At 42.2% G+C, this 23,584-nt stretch overlaps 1 protein-coding gene across 3 annotated transcripts in view; it reads right to left on the reverse strand.

Annotated features, from left to right (window-relative positions):
- NOL4 (nucleolar protein 4) overlaps positions 1-23,584 on the reverse strand; it is a 192,735-nt gene that overhangs the window by 5,446 nt on the left and 163,705 nt on the right. For all 3 annotated transcript variants that reach the window (XM_089517247.1, XM_089517246.1, XM_089517248.1), the window contains 2 exons: positions 11,912-12,025; positions 1,908-2,088 (listed from right to left, as the gene is read on the reverse strand). In XM_089517247.1, the coding sequence (XP_089373373.1) occupies positions 1,908-2,088; positions 11,912-12,025 (295 nt within the window). The remainder of the gene's footprint in view (positions 1-1,907; positions 2,089-11,911; positions 12,026-23,584) is intronic.

Here is a 23,584-nt window from a genome sequence, read left to right on the forward strand (position 1 = left end):
AAAATGAAGCACATTATATAAAAGGGCGTTCTGCCGGCGCCGGTGTTTGCTGCGCCAGGGAACCACAGCAGACAAACTGCGCGATTCTCTGGCGCAGCAAAAAGAACCCGCAAAAAGCGGGTTCTTTTTGCAGCACGGTTTTGACACTGCAAGGCACCAATGGTGCACTTGCGGTGTCATTTCCGCTCCATGACATGCGGACGCTCAGCAGAAGCCTAAACTGGCTACACCTGGAGCCGAGAGCAGCAGCCGAATGCTCAAGGTCAAATGTGCTGGAGTGCATGTACAGCAAATGTAAATATGCTATGTCATCAGACGGAAGAAGAATTGGTATCCATGGTACATAGCAACATGAACAGGAAGGGGCTGGGCTAAGTGGTGGCTGCATGGGAATTGTGTATATAAGCCCAGATGCAGTTTTGTACTATGTGGGAATGGTGTGGTGTGAGATTTGTACAGTGGTGTTTAGTAATAGCTCATGTGTTTGGAACAAAGAACAAATAAAGCCCTCTTAGGAGTGATATGCTGGAGAGTGCTGTTTCTTTGATCTGGCAGCTGTTTCTCCAGGCATTCTTCCAAGCAAGCCAGAGGCTTGTCCTTGAGGCTTTGCTCTGTTTCGCGGTGGCAAGATAACCTACATCCGTCTTCATCCATTCAACATTGGACCAGATTCATTAACAATGGAAATACTATCTCATTCCCATTACATACAAACTGAAAGTTATCCAAATTTTAAGGCAAGTTATATAATCTTTTTTTCCCCAATATGATTTTCTCTGGGCACCTGAGGCAGCACCCATTTTGCTAGTTTGAGGCTGCTGTAACACTGCAGAATTAATGCAGTTTGACACGGCTTTAATTCCCATGGCTCTATCCTATGCAATTTGGGGATTTGTAGTTTGCTGTGGCACCAGAGTGATCTGATAGAGAAGAGTACAAATCTACAAAACTACACATCCCAGATTTTCATTGCAGGAGTGTCATTAGGGTTTGTGGGGTGTGTGGATCCCACTGGATCCCAGAAGGGGGTGTACACCTGGTGGGATAATACACCCAATGGGACAAGCGCAGCTGCCTGGCAAACAAGAAAGGGCATCACCTCCCCTTCTAACTCACCCAACAACCAGATAAGACCCTGAACAGGCTGCCCAGAGGACTCAGCACTGCCCACAGCAGCCACCACCATTTAAAGTTTGGCATTGCTGTTCACCTTAGCAGCCATGCCAGACCTTAGACAGTGGCAGTCTGGCCAGTCAGTAGCTGAGCATTCACAGGGGCAGGAGAGCAAGGCAGTAGGAAGGAAGGGCATGCTGCTGCTGTCTCTCCCTACCACCCACCCCCTACCACCACCCCTCTCCCTGCTGCCGCCCCCCTCCCCGGCACAAGGTGACACCAACCACAGTAATACCACTGTTCCATAGCACTGAGCCATGCCAGTTAAAGCAGTGTCAAACTGCATTGATTCTGCAGTGCAGATGCAGCCTGAGATGGATTAACTAAGATGAAAGACAAGTAATCCTTTATGTCTGAATATACTTTAAATAAAATATTTTTAGTCAATGAAGGCCATGATATGAATGAGCAGAAGATAGGAGGGTGTTAGGTTTATACTGTTGCTCAAAATATTTAACATGTTTAATCTGATAGTGTTATGTAGTGATGGGTTGCTTTGCTTTATTGTAGAGAAACCTGCTGGTAAATAAGCACCTAAACTGGCAATATGTGTCCATCTAGACTATTAAGTATCAGAGTACTTAATTTAAGCCTGCATATATTACATACTTTGGCTAATTGTTTTTCTCTACAACAAAAAGATAGAATTTTTCATCCTAAGTATTTCCAGAACAGAGTGGGGATTTGTGCATGCAAAAATAATACAAAAGTTTGTAAAAACAAAAAATACTCACCACTGGTAGAAGCATCACTGAGATTTAGCAAACCTCCTCCTAGCCCTCTGTAACTATGGTAACTGTAGGTCCCATTTCCATTTATGTACAGCACCTCCTGTGTGCTGGAAACAGCTGATGTTGAGTAAGTGACCTGGGTTGGTTCCTGTTTATATGGTTTATCAGCTGGAGCAGTCTCATCCTGAAAGAATAATAATAATAATAATAATAATAATAATAATAATAATAATTTTTATTTATAGACCGCTATTCCGCATTGATCATGGCGGTGTACATTAAAATTGCAATACAATACAAAAAAAAAAAAAAATTGGAAGGCCTCTCTCCCCCTCAAGATGGTGGTTAGAGGAGGGCTCTTTTTCTTCCAGGCCTGGCCTCTCTCCCCCTCAAGATGGTGGTTGGAGGAGGGCTTCAGTGGACAATGTCAAATCACAGTTCTATTTTTTTCTCTTCGAATGAAGAAATTGTTAGTTTATTATTTAATGGAATTTCTCTTGCACTACATTCAAAACAGGTTAAAATGTGAAACAAACATACACTGTTGTTTTTTTAAATGACACAGTCTGTCTCAAAGAAAGCATGAGAATGCTGATGGGAAGAAGGGAGGCTACAGATTTTTTGTGTAAGAGATATTCTCATTTATGGATACCCCATTTCTTACTTCTGCAACCCAGCTTTGGCAAAACCTATCCCTGTCCCAGCCTTTGCCCCAAAATGTTCTTTGTGTCTTATATCCTCAACAATGGAGACAGATATAATTGAGAGACCAAGGAGAATTATTATGTGGGATTAAAACTGTCCCTCCTCCCCCCTTTCTGCTGCAAAATTCAACAGATTCAAGCAACAAATATTTTGTAAGGTTCCCTAGAAAGGTCAGTGCCAAGGATGGTAGGAAATGGAACAAATAATGAAGGAAATGATAATGTGGAATCAAAGGTATGTTAGGGATATGAATTTGGTCTGCTCACCGCACTGCCCTAAGACATGATTCGGTAACACATGCCAGCCCACTCTCCATGTTCCACAATGTGTATGTGAAGATATTTCTTTTTACCTTGTTCCAATGCTCCTTGCATTCATTTGTGTGTTCCCTATGTATCATGAGAAGCAGGGTTTCAACTCTTACTAAAAGAACCTGTGGGCACTAGTCTACTTCCCTCTCATTTATTTATTTAAGTTTAGTTCCGTTTCATGCCAGTCTCTTTATGTTAACGACTGTGGATATGTCAAACAAAAATAACTATAGTTCTTTCCTTTAAAAATTCTTGGTTTGTAGACAAATCTCTCATAAACAGAAATGGGGGGAATATGTTAACCCTTTCTTTAAAATCTTACACAGCCTGGGAATGTTATACTTTAAGGCAGAGATAAGCAACTATGGCCCAAAACAGACGGGTGAAAAAAGCTCATTTCTGGGTGGCTTGGGGCATAGCAATCACATAATGCATGCCCTCAACCTGTCCTGAAAACTCTGCCAAATTGCCCCAACCCAGAAAACCCACCCTGAAAAGGAGCAGTAAAAACCCACTCCTTTTCAGAAGCCGCTTTGAAACAGTGGGGCCACAAACATGCAGTTGCCATGGCTCCAGAGCGAGCGGCTCCAGGGTGGCCCTGATCCACCCTTTTTGGGTGGTCTGTTTCACCCTGAGTCAGCCAGGTTTTGCCCTGCTGTTCACCCCACAGGCTGCACTTGTGTACTACCAGCACAATATAAGTGATCAGGTGACTTCTGGTTCCCACTGCAGCTGTGGATGGATTTTAAAGTTTTGGGAGGGTGCTGGGGGGTAGCGAATAGCTTTACTTGTGGTAGAATAACATACATAGCAGTGTTCATCTGGAAAATCAGTATGCAAAGGGATCTTGTAGCACCTCTGAGATTAATTTAAATATAAGAAGTTGGTAGTTTGAGCTTTTGTAGCCTTGAGCCTATTCCCTCAGATGCATCTGAAGGAAGGGGAAAGCCCAGGGAAGAATGACTGTAGGAATGCAAAACTTTGAGGGTGTGAAGAGGAGGTGACAAATTCAGTTTTAACATTGATCGTTGGGGGACAAGACAAGGATATTGCCTAAAGCCAAGGTTAGTAGATAACCATATGAATGACTATTGGGATGTAGTGTGGGAGCCAAAAAGAAAATGTGATGAATTGACCAAAAAAGCCCCCATGAGGCTAGGGTGTTAGCTAGTGCTATAATGTATGTAGTGTGCCAGGAAACCATTGCCTCCATTCAAACCCACTGCTAATGTACTGCAGTTTGTTGATATATTCCAATTCTGCTGTTTTTCTTCCCAATCTTCCTTTGGAGTCCTTTCCCCCCAAGGACCACTGTTCTCAGGTCAAAGATGGAATGGCCAGGAAGACTGAAGTGTTCTGCAACCAGTTTTGGTATATTACTGTTCCTAATGTCTGGTTTATGTCCATTTATCTTCTAGTGCCAGGACCAGCTATTTTACCCAATGTAGAGTGCTGAAGGTCATTGCTGACATAGTATGGCATAAATCACATTAGAGGATGAGAAAGTGAAAGTACAGAACAATACACATGCAAATCACTCCTGCATTTCCAGGCTCACACAGTATATATATATGCCCAACTTTTTCCAGGCAAGCGTTCTCTGAAGATGCCAGCCACAGATGCTGGTGAAAACGTCAGGAAGAAACTCTTCTAGAACATGGCCACATAGCCCGAAAAGCCCACAAAAAACTATGAAGTGAAAGTACCTTTAATATTGTGGGTGATGTCATTAGATTTTTATGACATTTCCTAAATAGATACGTAGACAGAGTTGGCATCTGGGTTTGTGGCAAGGTTTTGTACCTGTGTCCATATCTGTATTCTGTGTTCTTTTGCTGCTAAGTAACTGGTTGAGGTTTGGAGGGTGTCTGTAGGTAAGTAAAGATCTGCCACCAAGAGACCTTGAATAGGTTGTAGGTCTTTGAAGATACCGCTGAGTGGTCTCATTTGGGAACTGTATGTCACTGTTAGTGGGGCCTGTCATTTTTTGCCCTCAGTCTGTTCTGTAATGGGTTAGTCCTGCACAAAAGTTTTGCATTTTAATTAGGTTTATTTACTTCATGTGGTGGGTATTGTAGCTTGATTAATATTTGTAATTCCATGAATGTTGTGTCCCTGTCTTGTGGGTGTGAGCAGATGTGATTGCATTGGAGGGCTTGGCTGTAGACTATAGATCTGGTTGTGTATTCAGAGTGAAAACTGGAGGCATGTAAGTATGTGTAGTAGTCAGTCAGTTTGGCTTTAGTCAGCATCCTTGTCTTGTTCCCCCAATGATCATTGTTAAAACTGAACTTGCACTTCACCTCCATGCCCAGAATTTTGCATTCCCATGGACATTCTCACACAGAGACGTCGATATAGATCAGTCACTGGGCTTTCCACTCCACCACATACATCTGAAGAAATAGACTCAAGCCTACAAAAACTCATGCTACCAACTTCTATCTTTCAGTTAGTCTCAAAGGTGCTGCAAGATCCCTTTGCATACAGCTGTACTTGTGTGAGGTTTTAATGTGCTTGTGGAGATCTTCAGAAAATCACCTGGCGAAAAATTGGGGGATATAGGGGCTTCAGGGTCAGGGTTCAGGTGCTGCAAAAGTAGAGCTTAGCATTATATGTAACTCATGGTTCACACTTTCCTCACTACTGCCATAAGGAATATTTCCCCAAATGAATCTAGACTCTAATAAATCACTGTGTTAGTCTAGAATATGAGTATGCAAAGGGACGTATAGTACTTCTGAGAGTAACTGTACAAAAAAGATGTAGCATAAGCTTTTGAAGACTTGGTCTAACTTCCACTTCAAATGATGTCATTCACCAGGTGAGGTCCAGGCAGCAGGTCTTGCACTTTGTGCTAGCTTTGTGAACAGTTTGGACAATGGTAGAAAACAGTGGTGCATTTACAGCACTTGCATTTGTTGAACTTCTTTCCTAAGGAGATAACCAAGGGCCAGAACACACAGTCCTTTAAAGCCACTGTCTGGGTGGCATGGAAGTCCAGTGTTTATATGCTGCACACCTCCACACCAACCAGAAGTCAGGCAGCCACCCAGACATGGGCAGCTTCAAGGCGCTCTGGCAGCATGGCATTTATATGCTGCACATCATCGGAGTGGCTTGAAGCTGCCATGGGACCGGGGCAGGGTTGGAAAAGTCGCCTTTTCCCTGGCCAGAAAAAGAACAGATCTTTCCCTGGCTGAAAAAGGAGCAGATCCAGCCAGCTTCAAGATAGACTGGGGCAGTAGCATGTGTTCGCTATGGCCTCAATGCATCTTTGGAATGGGCAGCTTCAAGCCACCCCTTCTGCCTGTCTGTTTCACCCCGAGCTATCTCTCTTTGGTGGCTTTTCAGATGCTTTTGTGACATTCTTAGGAAGTGAGGTTGGTGGGAAGCTTGAAAGTAAATGCCTTGCCTGGAAGCTCTCCAAACTGCTTAGCAGGGGAAGGAAAACTGGTATGAAGGAACCCCATCATTTCTTCCTGGTAAGAGATAAGATCTGTACTTGGCATCAAGGAAACTGGGGGAGGAGGGAGAAAGTGGGAAGACTGGGCAGTACTGGGGTAGGATTGCCACACCATTGGTTGACTGAATTTTACTGCAATTCTGCTCATACCAATTGATGCTCATTGTGATTATCAGATTCCAAGTCTTCATTTAAAAAGAACACAAGTAAATTTTTAGCATTAGTAGGAGAAAAGTTATGAGGCAAAATATGCAGTCATTCTTCTATTCATCGGTTTTGTAAGAAATAACCCTGCTCCTGTCTTTTAGTGTATTTAACCAATGAGTAAAGTTTCCCACTTAGGACTGACATTTATCACTCAATCTTTCTCAGTTCCAACTTTCAGTTGCCTGTGCCAATAGTACAACTCTGCTCTAGAGAAAAGTCTAGCTGAAGTCTGTTTTGGAAAGCTCCTTACAAAGGCTGCACAGAAAGCAATAGAATCATTAGAGTGATGGAGGAGTGATGCAACGAAGACTGAAAACTGCAATACAGGGATTTGTATTTAAATTTCCATGGAGTCTTGTTTTTGCATGACTTGCTTGATGTAGGAACATGCTTCATTTTATAGATCAGGGGAAATTCAGTTGCATTTTATGAGGGGCAATTTGGATTCTCCCATTGTCTGATGTGAATGGGAAAGAACTATCCCCATTACTGACATCCTCTCTCAATCCCACCTGTCCTTCCTTCCACTGTATCTGTTAGCGCCTAGAAGAAGAATATTACTATTGCTTTCACCTTACCTACCCTCTCTTTGAAGTAACACTTGGTAGCTTTATGCAGTTTCTGCTTGTTCAGCAGGCAGGTGGACAGGGAAACAGTAACATAAGAAACAGGAGGGGGAGGAAAAGAGGGTAGTAGGGTATCTTTGGCAGGTCTTTTTTATTCTCACAGTGGCTATGAAAGAAGGAAAGTTTAGCAGAGGAGGGAAAGGAGAGTGAGATAGGTAAGTGGTAGAATCTAAGAAACAAGAAGGGGGCATAAAGAAGGTGTGGGTTGAGTCAAGGGAAGGGAAAGGAAGGCAGGCAGGCAAAGGAGGATGACAAGTGTAATATTAGGATGCAAGGAGCAAAGTAAAGTACATGGTGAGGCAAAGTGCTAGGGAAAGGGATGTGGTTTGTACGTTTGCTTTTATTTTCTGCATCCCCCCCCCCCCCCCCATAAATCAAATGGCAATCACACTCAGAGGCCCCCTGTGATATTTCCATGAATATGAACCTTTTTGCTATCAGTAAAAAAAAAAAAAATGAATGGCAAAAAATACTATAGTGATCTAGTGAGAATACAGTATAGTCAGCCTGTCCCTTATGCAGGGGATTCGTTCTGGACAACCCCCCCCCCCCTTAATAAGGGGAATTGAGCATATGCTCAAATCCCATTGAGGACAATGGGGCATGCTCCCGTGGCATGCCTCCCATTGTTTCTATTGGGGCTTGCCTTCCGCATGAGCTCAAATCCATGGAAGGCAAGCCTGCATAAAGGGCAAGCTAACTGTACCACTAAAAGTGCCTGTACATGACCAAAATGGTGGTGGTGGTGCTATTATTTTGCTGTTGTGTATCCTTGGTAAATTTTGTCTTATAGCACTCTTATCACAGGGTTTTCTTGGCAATACTTATTCAGAGTGGGGTTGCTTTTCCCTTCCTTTGTTGCTGAGAGTGTGACTAGCCCATGGTCACCCTTTGGGTTTCCATATTTAAGCAGGAATTCAAACGCTGATCTCCAGAACTGTAATCCAGTGCTCAAGAGCCTGTGGAACCTGATATAGCATTGGGTGTTGGTTGGAAAATGTTGAATGTTCAAGACCTTTTGTGTTTGCCACTATGTGCTGCACACCCATTATCCACTTGTTTATCTGACTTTTAATCTATTTGGTACCAATTGAACCCAGAACAAAACAAAAACATAAAACTATTTTTCATTTACCCTTGAACTAATTGTTCTGACATTTTTCTGACATTTTTCACTTTCCTGCCTAGTGGCATACTCGACAGCAGGGGTTCCCAACCTGGAGGTCGCAACTCCTTTGGGGGTCGATCGACCCTTTCTCAGGGGTTGCCAGGTTGGGATTCCCTGCCTCCCCCTCCTCCCCTTTTTCCCGCAGGTGCCGGCGCCGGAACCACGTAGGGACAGGGATGGGGCTGCCTCCTCCTCTTCCCTGTGGGTGCCCGAATTGTGAGGGGAAGGAGACAGGGAAGGGGCTGCCTCCTCCTCCTCCTCTTCCCCATGGGTGGGACGGGGATGCCTCCTCCTCCTCTTCTTTCCTGCGGGTGCTGGCGCTGGTGCCGCGCGGGGAAAGGGACACCTCCTCTTCCTTTTCCTCTTCCCTGTGGGTTCTGGCGCAGGCGCTGGAACCGCGCGAGAAAGGGGACGGGGACAGGGACGGGGACGGGGATGGGGACAGGGCTGCCTCCTCCTTCTCCTCTTTCCTGTGGGTGCTGGTGCCGGACCCGCCCAGAGAAGGGGATGGGGATGGGGCTGCATCCTCCTCCTCTTTTTCCCGTGGTTGCCAGCACTGGTGCCGGAACAGCGTGGGGAGAGGGATGGGGCTTCCTCCCCCTCCTCCTCCAATGGCGGCTGCGGCAGGCCAGAGCAGGCCTGGCCAGCATGGAGGAGGAGGAGGAGAAGAAGTGAGGAAGAGGAGATGGAGGGGCTTCGAGCAGCCTTTGCGGCTAGAAGTCCTGTCCCTTCTTCTGGCCAGCCGCCTTCCTAATTGGTTGGGAGGTTTGGAAGGGGCGGGACTTCTGGCTGCAAAGGCCGCTGAGGTTTGTAGGTAGCTGGAAGTCCTGCCCCTTCCTGGCCTGCCAACCAATCAGCGAGGCCACTGGTCAGGACTTTCGTCCGCAATGGGGGTCGCGGCCCAACAAAGGTTGGGAACAACTGCTCTACAGAGTATGGGATTTTAACTGCCAAATAAGAATGGAGGTTGAGGTATCAAGAAGTGATCTTTCGTGTCTTCAGCCACCCATTTGAAAACCTCCCTTCCACAAAAAACATCCTTCTGGAATTTGGGACATTTCTTGACAGATAGCCCCTAAGGGGCAGTGGGATGCCACTCATTTCCTAGCTGGATAGGGGCTGCGGCAACTTCAAACCATGCTCCAATTCCAGCCTTTTGAGGGTACAAAAAGGAGCCGCAAATGTGCGTCCTTTTTGCACCCTTGAAAAGGTGCCATGGCCACAAAGGCACAGGTATATGATGCTTCTTCGGCGCTGCATCATCTGGACGTGGTGCCAGAGGCACATCATGATGCCGTGCACCATGTGGAGCGGTGAGCGGCATCAGGGCACCCTGGAGGATCAGAGCCTGGTGTGCGTCATGAAGATGCTATGCATGATTCTGTCCCCAGGTTGGCCTTTCAGGCCAGTCTGTAAAGGCCCTTAAAGAGTTTTCTTAGAGCCCAACTGTCCTCATGGGCCTATCTGGAGAGAACACACAAAAGGGACTTCTTATGTGCAGGGATGTAGCCGGGGGGTGGGGGTGGGGGTGGGGTCTGGACCCCTGCTTCCATTAGATACAATTAATGGTGCATGCTGCCATGCCACCACACCCAAGCCCCATTATAATGGTGACAATTAGTCTGGACCCCCCCCCCTTCCCAAAATCCTGGCTACGTCCATGTTAGGGGCTGCTCTCAGACTATGAAATTCCTTCCCACATGTGGCTAGGCTGGCTCTCTTTTTCCAGGAAGTAAAAAATCTTTTTATTTAAACAGGAATTTGTGATTGACAGGTTGTGTAGGAGGGGTTTAATGGTTCTGTGTGCTGCATTTTGTCTTTATGGATAGGTTTTATAAATGATTTTATATTGTTTCAAATTAGTGGTGTCTTAAGATGATCAGGTTTTAATTGTATGTTGTTTTAATTTTTTAAACTACCATTAATCCAATATTGGGTCAAAAGTGGGATATTAATTAATAAACAAGGATTGCTGCTATGCTATATGTCATTTTCACAAAATATTTGAGGGCAAGTGTGTCCTCTTTGGAAAACCCCAAATAACAACAACAGTGATGATGAATCATTCTAAAGCAGTGATTCCTGAACTTTGGTCTTCCAGATGTTTTGGACTTCAGCTCCCAGGTTTCCTGACTGTTGGCCAGATTGGCTGGGACTTCTGGGAGTTGAAGTTCAAAACACCTGGAGAGCAAAGTTTGTTAATCACTGTTCCATAGTCTGCTCTTTCACAATGCTTCCTGCATCTAGTCATCTGAAACTTGATCCCCTTACAGGGGGCAACTATTGTGACATTTTCTTCTGCAAAAAGTAAAAAAATTCTATTAAAATCATTTGTAATTGGGGTTATATTTTAGATTATTAGACCAAAAGATGATATTTTTATAAGCAACAGAATTTTGAGGCTTGTAATAGCAGAATTGTTTTTGCAACTTACATTAACTAACAAGAGATCCCGAGTGGTATAGTGGTTTGAACATTGGAGTATGACTCTGGAGACCAAGATTTGAATCCCTGCTCAGCCATGGAAACTCACTGGGGGACCATAGACAAATTATACTCTCTCAGCCTCAGAGGAAGGAAAAGATAACCCCACCCCCAAATAAATCTTGTCAATTGAGCTGACAGATGCAACATTTGATATGTTGATATTTTGTATAAGTGTGAATGAGTGTGCATCCCCATGCATGTCCATTAATTGTTCAGTGTGAGAAGTTGTATATGATTAAAATGGTTTCAGGACATTCCATTTAGTTTTCTAACTCCCATTGGACAGGTTTTTTTGTATGTTTGTTTTTATGTTGCTGCTGTTGCACATAAATTAGTAAAATAACCATCTTGACATAAGATTGTGTTTTCCATTAGCTTTAATTCTTCTGGGCCTGACTCAGTTTAAATTTTATGAGCAATAAACTTGAAAACTCAAATTGCAAAACAGTACTTTGGCATATCATAGTGGCCAAGAATTTCCTTCAACTTGGATAAGGTTATAGAGTTGATGCAATCAGTAGCGATTAAAAAAATTATTTCTAAACAGACACTAGATGCTGTTTGGCTCTTGAGTTGGTTCATTAAACCCCATTAACATTAAGTGTTCAAGGATCATTATCTGCTGCCAGAATAAAAACACATTAACCCTATAGGATCACGAACCAGTTAACCAGAAGAGCTCAGAATGTTTTGACCTCTATACAAGCCACTATTTTTAAAACATCCAGCATAAATTGAGGTCATGGCATACCTTATGTGGATAGATAGAGTATCTCCCTAGACTAAATTACTTGGTAACTTTAAGAACATAAGAAGAGGACTGCTGGATCAAGGAATATAACTACTTAGTCCAAAGGCCTACCTAATGTAAAGAAGGCATGAAGATGGAATGATAAAGTAATAAATATAAAATATTTAACAGAATCAACTGAGAATTACTTATCTTTCTATTTAACAAGTTTTAGCAATCTAGGTTTATTACTTAATCGCCTGAGCTTTGATTCTGTGTCCCTTATTTCCCATGTCCACCATAGTACCTGCTGACGATCCATTCGCATCCGCTTTGCAGCGTTTCTGCTTTCACTTTCACAGGCTGAAGCTAGGATAGTCTCTGCTACTGCTGAAGTAAGGTGTGACGGAATGGGCCGTGACTAGAAAGAGAAAGAGAAAGAGAACATTAAAAACCTAGCATGAGCAGCAAATGGATGACAGGGCTCACAAGTAACACATATTATGTAGCGGTCCCACTCATTGAAATGTGTTTTAACAAAAAGTGGAAATGGAGATTGTTACAGTGAAAACAAATACTAGTTAGAGGTTAAATCTACAGCTAAATTATAAGTATATATTTCTCCTCCAACATTGTCATATAGATATTCATGTAATTGGAATAGACACCTCTAATATACAAAAACTAGTATAGCATACTGGCTAAGAGACAGAGTAAAGAAATCCCTCATTTCAATCTCATGTTTGCCATGAACTCACCAATTAGTCCTAGTTAAGACACTTTTTCTCAGCTTCAGTTCTCACAGCCAACATTCAGGTCAATAATACTTGGGGGCAAAACAGGCAGCCCCTTCCAAAGGCAGATTGGGAGTGCGGCAACTGCACTCCACGATCCCAATCTGCCTTGAAGCCGGCCAAAAAAGGAGTTTCTTCCTGGTGCTCTGGCAGTGTGTGTCGTCTAAAGCCATGTTACTGGAGCGCCCAGAAGCCGGCCACATGCAGGCAGCCAGGCGACATGAAGCTTTCAGGCATCTTGGGGACATACGCTGTCTGCATGCCATAGCCTGAAGCCAGCTGGAAGCCAGCTTTGTTGGCTGGTCTGTTTTGGTCCTAAATTACCTTACACTATTGTTGCAATAATTATAGTAATATAATATATGTAAAATACTTTCAGTACTTACAAATGACATACAATGGTATTGTTGTGATTATTACTGTGTTGTTGTTATTGACATATGACTGTTTTGAGTCTTAATTCATAATAAAATTGGTCATAAAACACATTTATGTTTAGTTCTTGAATATGTTTTCTCACATTTTAAGTTACCTTCATCTGAAACATAGAGCCCTATACCTTGCCACTCTGGCTAGTCATGCTAATAAGATTTCTAAATTATGTGGCAACTTTCCTGTTTAAGCAGTACATAAATTTCCATTGTTTGGATTTTACAAAGACTCATTTTAAAAATAATTAAAAAAAATAAGATTGTAAACCAGAAATGATTGTCTTTATTAACTTTTTTGTTGCCTTCCCATGCACACCATCGCACAAGTGCATTGCCTGCAACCTCCAATGACCTCCTCCTTCTTGCCCAGATGCCATTCCAGTGGTGAAGCACAATCACAGAGCCCCCCCCCCATACATGCCCCTTTACCACCTTTATTCCATGACCCCCTCCCGGTTGGACTGCCTGGTTTGTGTATATTGTAATTACATCCATTGCATTATTGGTGATCACATTTTTGCTTTGCCAGAGTCCAGTACTGGGGCCAGGCTGTTTATATGCTGGTGTGATGGTGTGCATTTTCCACCATGAATCCAAATATCCCAGCTTCTTTTTGTTCCTGTTTTTAGCCTCGGAGAGAAGCTTTGTTTCCCTTTCCACCTGGTTTCACCTCATGCATTGCCTAAGCAACCAGGCTTCAAAGCAGTTAGAAGCCACTTTATTTGGCCAGTGTGGACTACCCCATTGTGTTGTTTTGACCCCTGAGCAGATAAAAAATGCCAACTATACTGGCAGAGTTAAGATAAAACCCGCAGATATTTTTTTAATGATTTATTGGTGTTGATAGAATTCTATAGAACATTTTTTTAGATTTTTTATTATTACACAGTACATAATACAAATTGTACAATCCATATTTCACAATACACTTTTCTCCCCTCTCCCCCCTCCCAAAAACAGCATTGAGGGAAATACATTCCAATCAAGTTAACAATCATTTTCAGAGATGTGGGAAGTATCATTAATTATATTTTTTACTTCTTCATACCCCATTTTACCTTCCATGTTCTTAATCACAATTTCCCATCTATCTTTCCATGAGTCTTTATTGCTTTCCTCAATATATTTAAGTCTTCTTTCCCTAAGAAATTTAAATAATATGTATTCTTTTATATATTTAAACAAGTAAGACTTATTCCAATTTGATTTGTTTTTCCATCGATAAGCAATCACTGTATGAGCAACTTTTAGAAATTGTTTTATTACATATCTTTGATTACTATTCAATCTTAATTCCCCTAAATTAAGATTTAAACAGTTTTCTTTGCTTAATTGTATCTCTATCCCTATTATTATATTTATCTCTTTCTTAATCTATGTCCAAAATTCTTGAACAAATTAGCATTCCCACCACATATGTTAGCTCCACATCCATGCCAACATTTTGATTGAAATTTATAATTTATAAATGCTAATTGATGTGGCGTCCTGTACCATTTTCCAATCATTTTCATTTGTTGTTCTTTTACATTTTTGTTTTTAATATTAACAATTTCTTGTAGCCAAATTTTAATTTTATCTGTATCAATCAATAAATCTTTTCCCCAGTTCATTGTCAGTCCCCCTACCATTCTAAATTGGGTTGTTAACATAATCTTATAAATTTTCCCTATTAGTCTTTTTCCACCTTCTAATTTTTTAAATTATTTCTTCTAGCAATTCATTTTGATCTACCATATTCAATTGTATTTCATCTAATAATTTTATTATCCTTTTTATTAATTGATTTCCAATTAATATAGTTATTTCTTCTTCCTGTATTTGTGCCCCTGTTGAATCATATACTGTAAGTCTCCAATTATTTTAATTCCCTTGATCTTTATTTTTTAAATTTCTTTCCAAAGTCTTCATTGTTACTGTTAATTAAATATTTGATTGGTAACCACTTCCTTTTTTTATACCCAGGTTTTTACTCCACTTCGCCGGCAGATATAACCAAATTTTCAGATGATTCAAGAATATAAGTAGAGAGTACACCCATAAAATTAGAAACATGGTGTAAACTGGATATTAGCTGTTATTCTAATTGATTAATAGCTTTATTTATACTCCACCTTTTCCCTGAAACTGCAGTTCAAGGTGGCCTCTCACATTAAAATACAAAAACAAAACAAAAACCATATATCAGTGTATACTGTAGGCTCTTGATATCGGCTGGAGTTTGGTTCCAGGATCCCCTGTGGATAACAAAATCTGTGGATGCTCAAGTCCCATTATATACAATGGTACAGGAAAATGGTGCCTTTGATATAAAATGGCAAAATCCAGGTTTGCTTATTAGAATTGGCCCGGTACATACCACCAATAAGCGGTGTACCAGGGTCGATACTAGGGTTAGGGACCACCTGGCAACCACACGGTCCCTAAGCCATGTTCATGGGTGCTGCCATTGGGATGTAAGTGTCCACACAGCATTTGCATGGCACCACGCATCACTTACTTTACGAATGCACCAATGTCGGCGGTCTGTCCTGGACTTTATATATTTTGGGGAATATTTTCAAGCCATGGATGCTTGAATCAATGGATAAAAAAATCCATGGATATGGAGGGCCAACTGTACTATGATTACAGTGTAGATTAAAATATTAACACACTCTGATATTACAGGTTAAATCTTAGATTCTAAGTACGCTTCACTGGAACAAAATTAGTGCGGATTATGTTGAAATAAATTAAATGTAGAAGATATGTTTATAAAGGTTTCTCAAACAGCATGCATAAAAACATCCATAACCAATTTTCTAGTATCTCTAAAAAGATAGAAATACAGATTATCACAGAATAATATACATAGCCGAACTACTAGCTCATTAGTTGCATATCAAAAGCAAGGTATCATAAATGGTATGCATCACTTTTCTGCTTGACTGTATAAAATTATCACCAAAATCCACATATCATATCAAGCATGCATCTCTCAGTTCTAAATGTAAATGTGCTTGTGCATTAAAAGTCCCATGTAGTGCAAAGCAACACTTCTCTCACCTGTGAATTTGAAATCTAAACTGTCATACCTAAACCACAAAATGTCTTCTAAGGAGATTTCCCACCCCTTAAAATCCAAATTCAGTTATTGTAACTGTGGAGGACACAGTGGATCTTCCATTTTATGTATAGCAAGTACTACTCAAAATGTTTAATAGAATATTATGTCAGTGAAATCAGAATACTTCAAACAGAATTAAATTACTCACCCACATCTTGTTACAGAATTTAGACTAAAAAGGGTTTTTGAGAATAACTGCATGTTTTGAAACACCCTCTCCTACTATAAAGCATGTAATTCAAATTAGCACAATGCACATGTTTGAGAAACATTCTGCATTACAAACTAAAGAACAGCACTGCACTCTGTTGGATGCACTGATATTGTTCTAATTTAATATACTCTTATTTCCTCGGTGTGTGTGTATGTGTGTGTGTGTGTGTGTATATATATGTTTAATTTCAGTGCTTCCAACACTGCATTTTGACAAAAGGTTGTGTGTTTTTCCTACTCATTCTCTGTATGAAAAGCAATGAAAAAAGTATTATTTCAGCTACTAAGGTAGGGTAGCAACTGAGAGGATAGTTTGGAAGCAATAGCTACTAAAGCAATTTTTAGAAAATATAACTAGTGTCAAGAATCTTTCATGAAGTAATTTACTTTATTTGACATTGTCCATCTTGCATATGATACTAATATTCTTACCCAAACAGATGCTGTCTGTGGGGAGAGGAATCAGGAAATAATTGTCACACGGTTTAGACAATTAACTATGCTATCGCTGACTGTATAGCAGCAAAAATTGTAAGAGTATACGATTATCATCCAGCTAAAAGAAAACAACAACAACCAGGCAACAAATTGTCCAAACATTTTGGCCAATTAGTACTCTTCTTCTGTTGTTCATGTATCATAAAATACCAGATCCTGATCCAATTTATTTGCAAAAGTAAAAGACACATAAGTTGATAGGGCAAGGGCTAGGCAATAGGCAAGGTATATCCCTTGAGATTTGTGCTTTGGAGCTTTATAATATGTTAACATGTTTTTTTTTTCAAGAGACAGGTGTTTAGATAAAGCTGGTGGTTTGTATAGGCAGGGAAGTGTGAAGAAGGCTTTGGCAAGCAGCCATCATCAACAGGTATTGCATGTATAATGATGCAATAGAGAAGAAATGTAATAAATTTAACTGAGTCTTCATATTTGCCAGAAACTACATGTTCCTTGTGTTCTTATTAGCTAAATGAAATGTAATTAGAGCCTTTGTTAGCCACATATATTGACATTTGAAGAAATTAACATTGTTTAGACTACCTGTTTTTCCTGTTGCCAGCGCATGATCAATTCTGTCAAAACTGATTTGAAACACTTATTTGAAAAGAAAGCATCTAAATTATATCCATTTCTATGCAAATGCACTTAGATGAAACAATGCATACCCTACAAAAAATTACAACCAAACAATACATACTGTCCAACAGAAGATGAAAACTGGAACATGTGTGGGTAAGTAACATCAGAGTGTGGCTAAGATGACAACAGTTATTAATGAGGACAAAAACACAAGCTAGTAGAGGTTGCAGCAGCTTGCTTTTGTCTGAGTCTACAAGGAAGGACAAGATTCTGCTCCCTTCTTTCCTCTCCCTCCCCTCCTCTGAGTTACTGGGTGCACACAAATTTTTGCCCCATGAACTCATTTTGCTATTGAAGTAAGCTGAGGACAAAAGAGGAAAATGGGAGGGTAGAGAAACAGGGGCATTTTAAAAGCAGTGGAAAAAGTGGACAGACAGAAGATTAATCAGGGTTGTCCCAGACAAATTAGGACAGATGTGATATTAACCAAGTTCCTTCACTTAAATTATCATTACATTCTTGGAAAGCAGTCACAGAAAAGCCCACCATCATCCTGTCCTTTCACCTCTGACTAGGATACATGCATTTCATCTCATTGCCCTGCACCTGAAATGTCTGATTTTTTCAAACATTCAAATCAGGCAGAGTAGGCACCTGGGAGACCAGAATCATTGGCAGGCCCAATTGCAGATCTATGCACATTGACCTGATGGTCAATCCTATGTGAATACAAACCATGTCAATGGGCTTTTCTGTGCACTGCTATACAATTGTAGATCTTGTATATAAACACAGTCAACACACAGAATGTGTGTAAGTCAGGACAAGGCTTACTACTGTGATTTCCATTCCCCTCTAAGTATTCACTCAAAGGGCCTTGGATATTTTTGTCTACACTTCTTTTGGTCTAGGGAATGTATTCAGATTGGAGAGAGGCTTGGTGATATGATTATTTCTTCATATCTACATTTATTCAAGATGCACTGAACACGTGAAAGGAATTGCTTCCTTCTATCTGCCCACAATACCTCTATTTTTTTGGTCAGGACTATCTATATTCCACAAGCATAAAGACCAATTGTACTGACAATTGTGACAGACTATGAAATATTCCCCTTGTTCAAACACTAGGGATATAAAGAATACTCACACTTTTTCTCATTCTTGACAACAACAACAACAACAACAAGCAAAGGATGTCTCAACACTGTGAGACAACCTGTGTATCACATCAACATGATTTTGGCCAAATCACCTATTCCATGCTAATTAGCAAAACACTTCATATGTTTAAAACAGCAAACTATATATTTCAGCACCCTCAGTTCACAAGTGTTGAAGGGCTTTCACACCTAGCATGATTCAATTGTCTCCTCTTAGCTCTACTGGATAAAATATTTGGAAACCTCCTCTTTCTCCAATCATGTGCCCTTGTGATTTGAAGGGAGTCAAATTGATGGCACATTTTTTTCTTTATTGCTTTTTTTATAATGGTAATACAAAAACCTTTCTAATACATTCAGGTTCTTTTTATGGAGATTATCGCACTGCGTTCTGAGAACGTTCTCATCACGTGATGAGAACGGAACGCATTTGAGTATACCGCACGTATGTGTTCCAATCGGGTTCTCAGAACGTTTAAATGTGTTCCAAATGTGTTCCAGGAGGGTACAGATATGAATGTGTTCCCAGAGAGCTGAAACGTGATGAGAACGTTCCAACAGAGGTGTGTGCGATATTCTTATCTGTTCTCAAATCCGTTCTCTCATTCCTCCGTCTCCTGATTGGCTGAAAGAATGACAGGCAGGGAGGGAGGCAGGCAGGCGAGCGACTGCAGTGAGGGAAGGTGTGTGTGTGTGAGGGGGGAAAGAAGGAGGGAGGGAAGGGAGGAAAGTTGGCACAAAGTGAGAGAAGAGGAAAGAAGGAAGAGAGAGGGAAACAGGGGGGCCAGAGCAGAGAGCAAGAGGGAGAGGGTCTGGCTGCTTCTGCGGGGGCCTCTAGTGTCATGTCCAGTGGGGCTCCTGTGCTGGCAGCCTGCAGGAGGCAAGGATGGCAGGGATGCCCAGGACCTTCTCCTCCTTCCCTCCAGGAAGGAACCCACAAAAGCTCCTCTGTTTGGAGCAACACACAAAAGCAAGCAAACAACTCCCAGAATTCCATAGCAAAGAGCCAGACAAGAATTAAAGCGGGGAGGGAAGCTCACAGGCCCCACCTGGAATATTGTGTCCAGTTCTGGGCACCACAATTCAAAAAGGAGCGTGTCCAAAGGAGGGCGACTAAAATGGTGAAAGGTCTGGAAACCATGCCCTACAAGGAACGACTTAGGGAGCTGGGGATGTTTAGCCTGGAGAAGAGAAGATTAAGAGGTGATATGATAGCCCTGTTTAAATATTTGAAGGGATGTCACATTGATGAGGGAGCAAGCTTGTTTTCTGCTGCTCCAGAGACTAGGACCCGGAGCAATGGATGCAAGCTCCAGGAAAAGAGATCCCACTTCAATATTAGGAGGAACTTCCTGAGAGTAAGGGCTGTTCGACAGTGGAACACACTCTTTCCTCAGAGTGTAGTGGAGTCTCCTTCCTTGGAGGTCTTTAAGCAGAGGCTGGATGGCCATCTGTTGGGGATGCTTTGATTGTGATTTCCTGCATGGCAGAATGGGGTTGGACTGGATGGCCCTTGTGGTCTCTTCCAACTCTATGATTCCATGAAGGCACACATTACATGCGCACACACACAGGAGGCAAAAGGCTGACAAGCAGCCAAAATGGGGAATTGGGATGACAGCAGAGGACTCTTCTTTTCTAACCGGTTTAAAGAGCTGCTATGGCTGCCGGGGCTCTGCCCTTGGCCCAGTCCCTTCCCTGGCAACTTGCTTTTCTTCGGCTTGAAGAGACCTGCATGGAGCTCCTCCTTCTTCCCAACCTTGCAAAGGAGGTTTGGGATGTAACTTGCAAGGCTCATCTCTCCCCATTTCTCTTTCTCCCTGTCTTCCTCCCGATCCCTCCTTCTTCCCTCCCTTCCCTCCCTCCTCCTTTCCCCCCTCTCTCTCACACACACACCCCTTCCCTCACTGCAGTTGCTCGCCTGCCTGCTTCCCTGCCTCCCTGCCTGTCATTCCTTCAGCCAATCAGGAGACGGAGGCGGCCTTGGTGGAATATGTTCTCGGAACGGTTTCAGGAATCGCTGTGCGGTAAAATACAGTTCTGATCACGTTCTGATCACGTTCTAGTTTACTAATGCAGTAATATCTGTTCCAGGAACGTTCTCATCACGTGATGATAGGAACGTTCTCAGAACGCAGTGCGATAATCTCCTATGTTTCCTTGCTCCCCTCTGATGAAAATGTATTAATTATTTTTATCATCACTAAATTTTGGGCAGCTGCATTACTATTCAACAGTCCTCTGTACCAGCCATCACCACCACTCCTAACACACTTGAAGTGTAATACTTTTTATTTCTTGTCTTGTTCATTTTTTTAAAAATTAATGCTGCTGTATTCCTTCTTTTTTAGTGCTGGTCAAAGACCTTGATAAAGGTTTATTGACTGATTGATACAGATAAGCTGTTGGGAAACAATGTTCAACTGTTATGATATAGACGTGGTACACAGCGCCAGCAAAAGGCAGCCAGGAGCCGCCTCTCGTTGCTGTGCAGTGGTACTGCAGCAACCAAATTGTGTGGTACCGCTGCATAGCAAAAAAGGAGCCCGCAGAAGCAGCAAAGCACTAGAGATGGCGCAATGACGTCACAGCTGTGCAGCGCCGTTTGGATGTGGTGCAGCTGCGACATCATTGCTACATGCATCATCTGTATGGCGCTGGCCACATGTTAGGATTGTGGGCATGTGGTTGCTCCATCCCCAGGCAACCCTAGCACGTCACCAGGATGCCACGTGGCGGAAGTCTGTACCGGGCCATATTGACAGTGGGAGTTTCTGAAGGGAAAAAAAAACACATAGGAGTGTATGATAAAAAAAAAAGACCCTTTAATTTTATACAGAAAACAGTGTCTCACACAAAAATCATTTTTAATGGAATACCAACCATCATTAAAAATTGTGCAAAAATCTCATCCTGCAGGAAGAAATCCTTTAAACCCCTTCATTCGCATGCATGAGAATAAGTGAAGATTTACATCTCTAACACCTTCTGTCAGAATCTACACATTTCTGTGTCAGAGTAGGAGAAGACAAAACTGTTGCTGAAATGCTTGAGAGTGGTCAACTGGTGGAAGCAATCACAAAAGGAATTGCTTTAATGTGCTCTGCATAAGACCTGCAGTCTTTGAGGTTGTCCCACAAAACCGCAGCTAGAGAAAAACACCCTGTTAACTTGCTATGTGTCAACCATGACCACATTGTAAGAGTAGAAAAAGTGTTGTGCTGGCAGGCAATAAATAAATTTTAAAAATTTCCCTACTGACAAAAATAATGTACCCTCTTTTTATCACCATATTGTACAGAAAAAAGAGTAGACCATTATAAAGGTAAAGGTTTCCCTTTTGACAAGTTTGTCTAGTTGTATCTGACTGTAGGTAGTGGTGATCATCTCTGTTATCAAGCCAAAGAGCCAGAGTTGTCAAAGACGATTCTGTGGTCATGTGGTCAGCATGGCTGCATGGAACACTGTTTCCTTCCCACTAAAATGATACCTATTTAACTACTTGCTCTTTTACAAGATGGAAGATAGCCTTCCCTAAAGGATGTGTTGATTATATTTTTTAATAATAACCTAATGGCATCACTCCCCCTGGATGGCCAGCCAAGACGGGCAAGGGTTGAGAGAGCAAGTTTTAAAGCCGGCATCCAAGTCGGCTCTTATCTGAGAGATTTTGTCTGTGAAGTGATTATTAAAAGTGTCACAGCAGGCTGTTGTAGATTCTAGCAAAGGATTCAGGATAGGGAGTAGTTGAGTTAAATCCCTAACCACCCTGAATAGCTCTATCGGACAAGACTTCACAGATGCAATAGATGCAGAATAGAAAAACTTCGTAGCTGTATCTATCGCAACACCACAGGATTTAAGATAAATCCTATGGCGTGTCCTATCAGATATGAGTCGAGATCTTTGCAAGTCACGCTCAAGTCATTGTCCAACCCACTTCATTCTCCTGAGATCTTCAGTATACCAGGGGTTGCGGTTAGAAGCGGGCTGGAAAGGACCCTTGGGAGCGATAGTGTCTATAGCCCTGGTGAGGTTGTTGTTTCAAGTGTTAACCAAGGCTTCAACAGTATCTCCGGCACTACCAGCCATTAAACCCTCTAGGGCCTCTTGGAACCCAATGGGTTCCATCAGCCTTCGAGGGCGGACCATATGAATAGGTCCTCAACCCACGATGGGGGGAACAGTGGTCTTCAGCCCAACCTTCACCAGGAAACGATCCATCCATGACAATGCAAAGATATTAACTACCTCTGCCCACAGATGTGCCTGCTCCGTGCAGAAGACCACCTCGAGGGTATGACCTGTGCAATGCGTGGGCTCAGAGACTATCTGGGAAAGGCCCATGCTTCTCATGGTAACCATGAACTCCCGAGCTGCACCTTAAAGATTTGTCAAGCTGGGCTTAAGGGGGATATTGAGGTCGCCCAGGACCAACAGCCTAGGTAACTCCAGCAGCAGCTCTAAGATCAGTTGTGTCAGCTCGGCTAGGGAGTCTGTTAGGCAATGGGGTGGACGGTAGACCAACAGAATCCCCAGACTTTCCCTAGTTTTAAGGCCAAGGTAAATACACTCGATGTGGGTCGTCTCACAGAGAGGTATCCTGGTTAAGGTAAGATTATCTTTATGGATCAAGGCCATACCAGCTCCCTGATGGAGTAGCCGGCTGGTAAGGTCCGAGCCCAAACAGATGAGCTCTCATCACCCAGCCAGGTCTCCATAAAACATGCCAGATCAGCCTTTTCATCCTCTAAAAGATCATGAATTATCTGAGTTTTATTTTTGACTGACCTAGCATTACACAAAAGGAGAGTACAATTCTGTGGTTGGTCTGGCATGCTCTCCTGCTTTATTGGGATAACTGGGTGAATGGAAGGGGAGATAGATAATAAACATCGATCTCTCCTTCCTCTGTAATGACAATTCACCCTGTTAACGCCATATCTCCCATGTCCCTGCACTACTTGTATAGGTGCTCTATAGTCAATGCATCCTGCCTCCCCCAATTCTCATCTAAATTAAATCCATCCTGTTCACAATCAATGAACCCCGCCATAGATCTATCTAGAGATGAAATAGAAAACCACAATATTAGCCCTACTAACATGGATGTTATAAAGCTAAAAAGGGCTCTTACTTTAACATCCCCATCACATTGTTGGGGAACCAGAGGTGATGGGAAAAGAGTGA

Source organism: Sceloporus occidentalis, unplaced genomic scaffold (assembly GCF_023333645.1).
Source record: "Sceloporus occidentalis isolate IW3139 unplaced genomic scaffold, rSceOcc1.0.p SCAF_3, whole genome shotgun sequence".
NCBI lineage: Eukaryota > Metazoa > Chordata > Lepidosauria > Squamata > Phrynosomatidae > Sceloporus > Sceloporus occidentalis.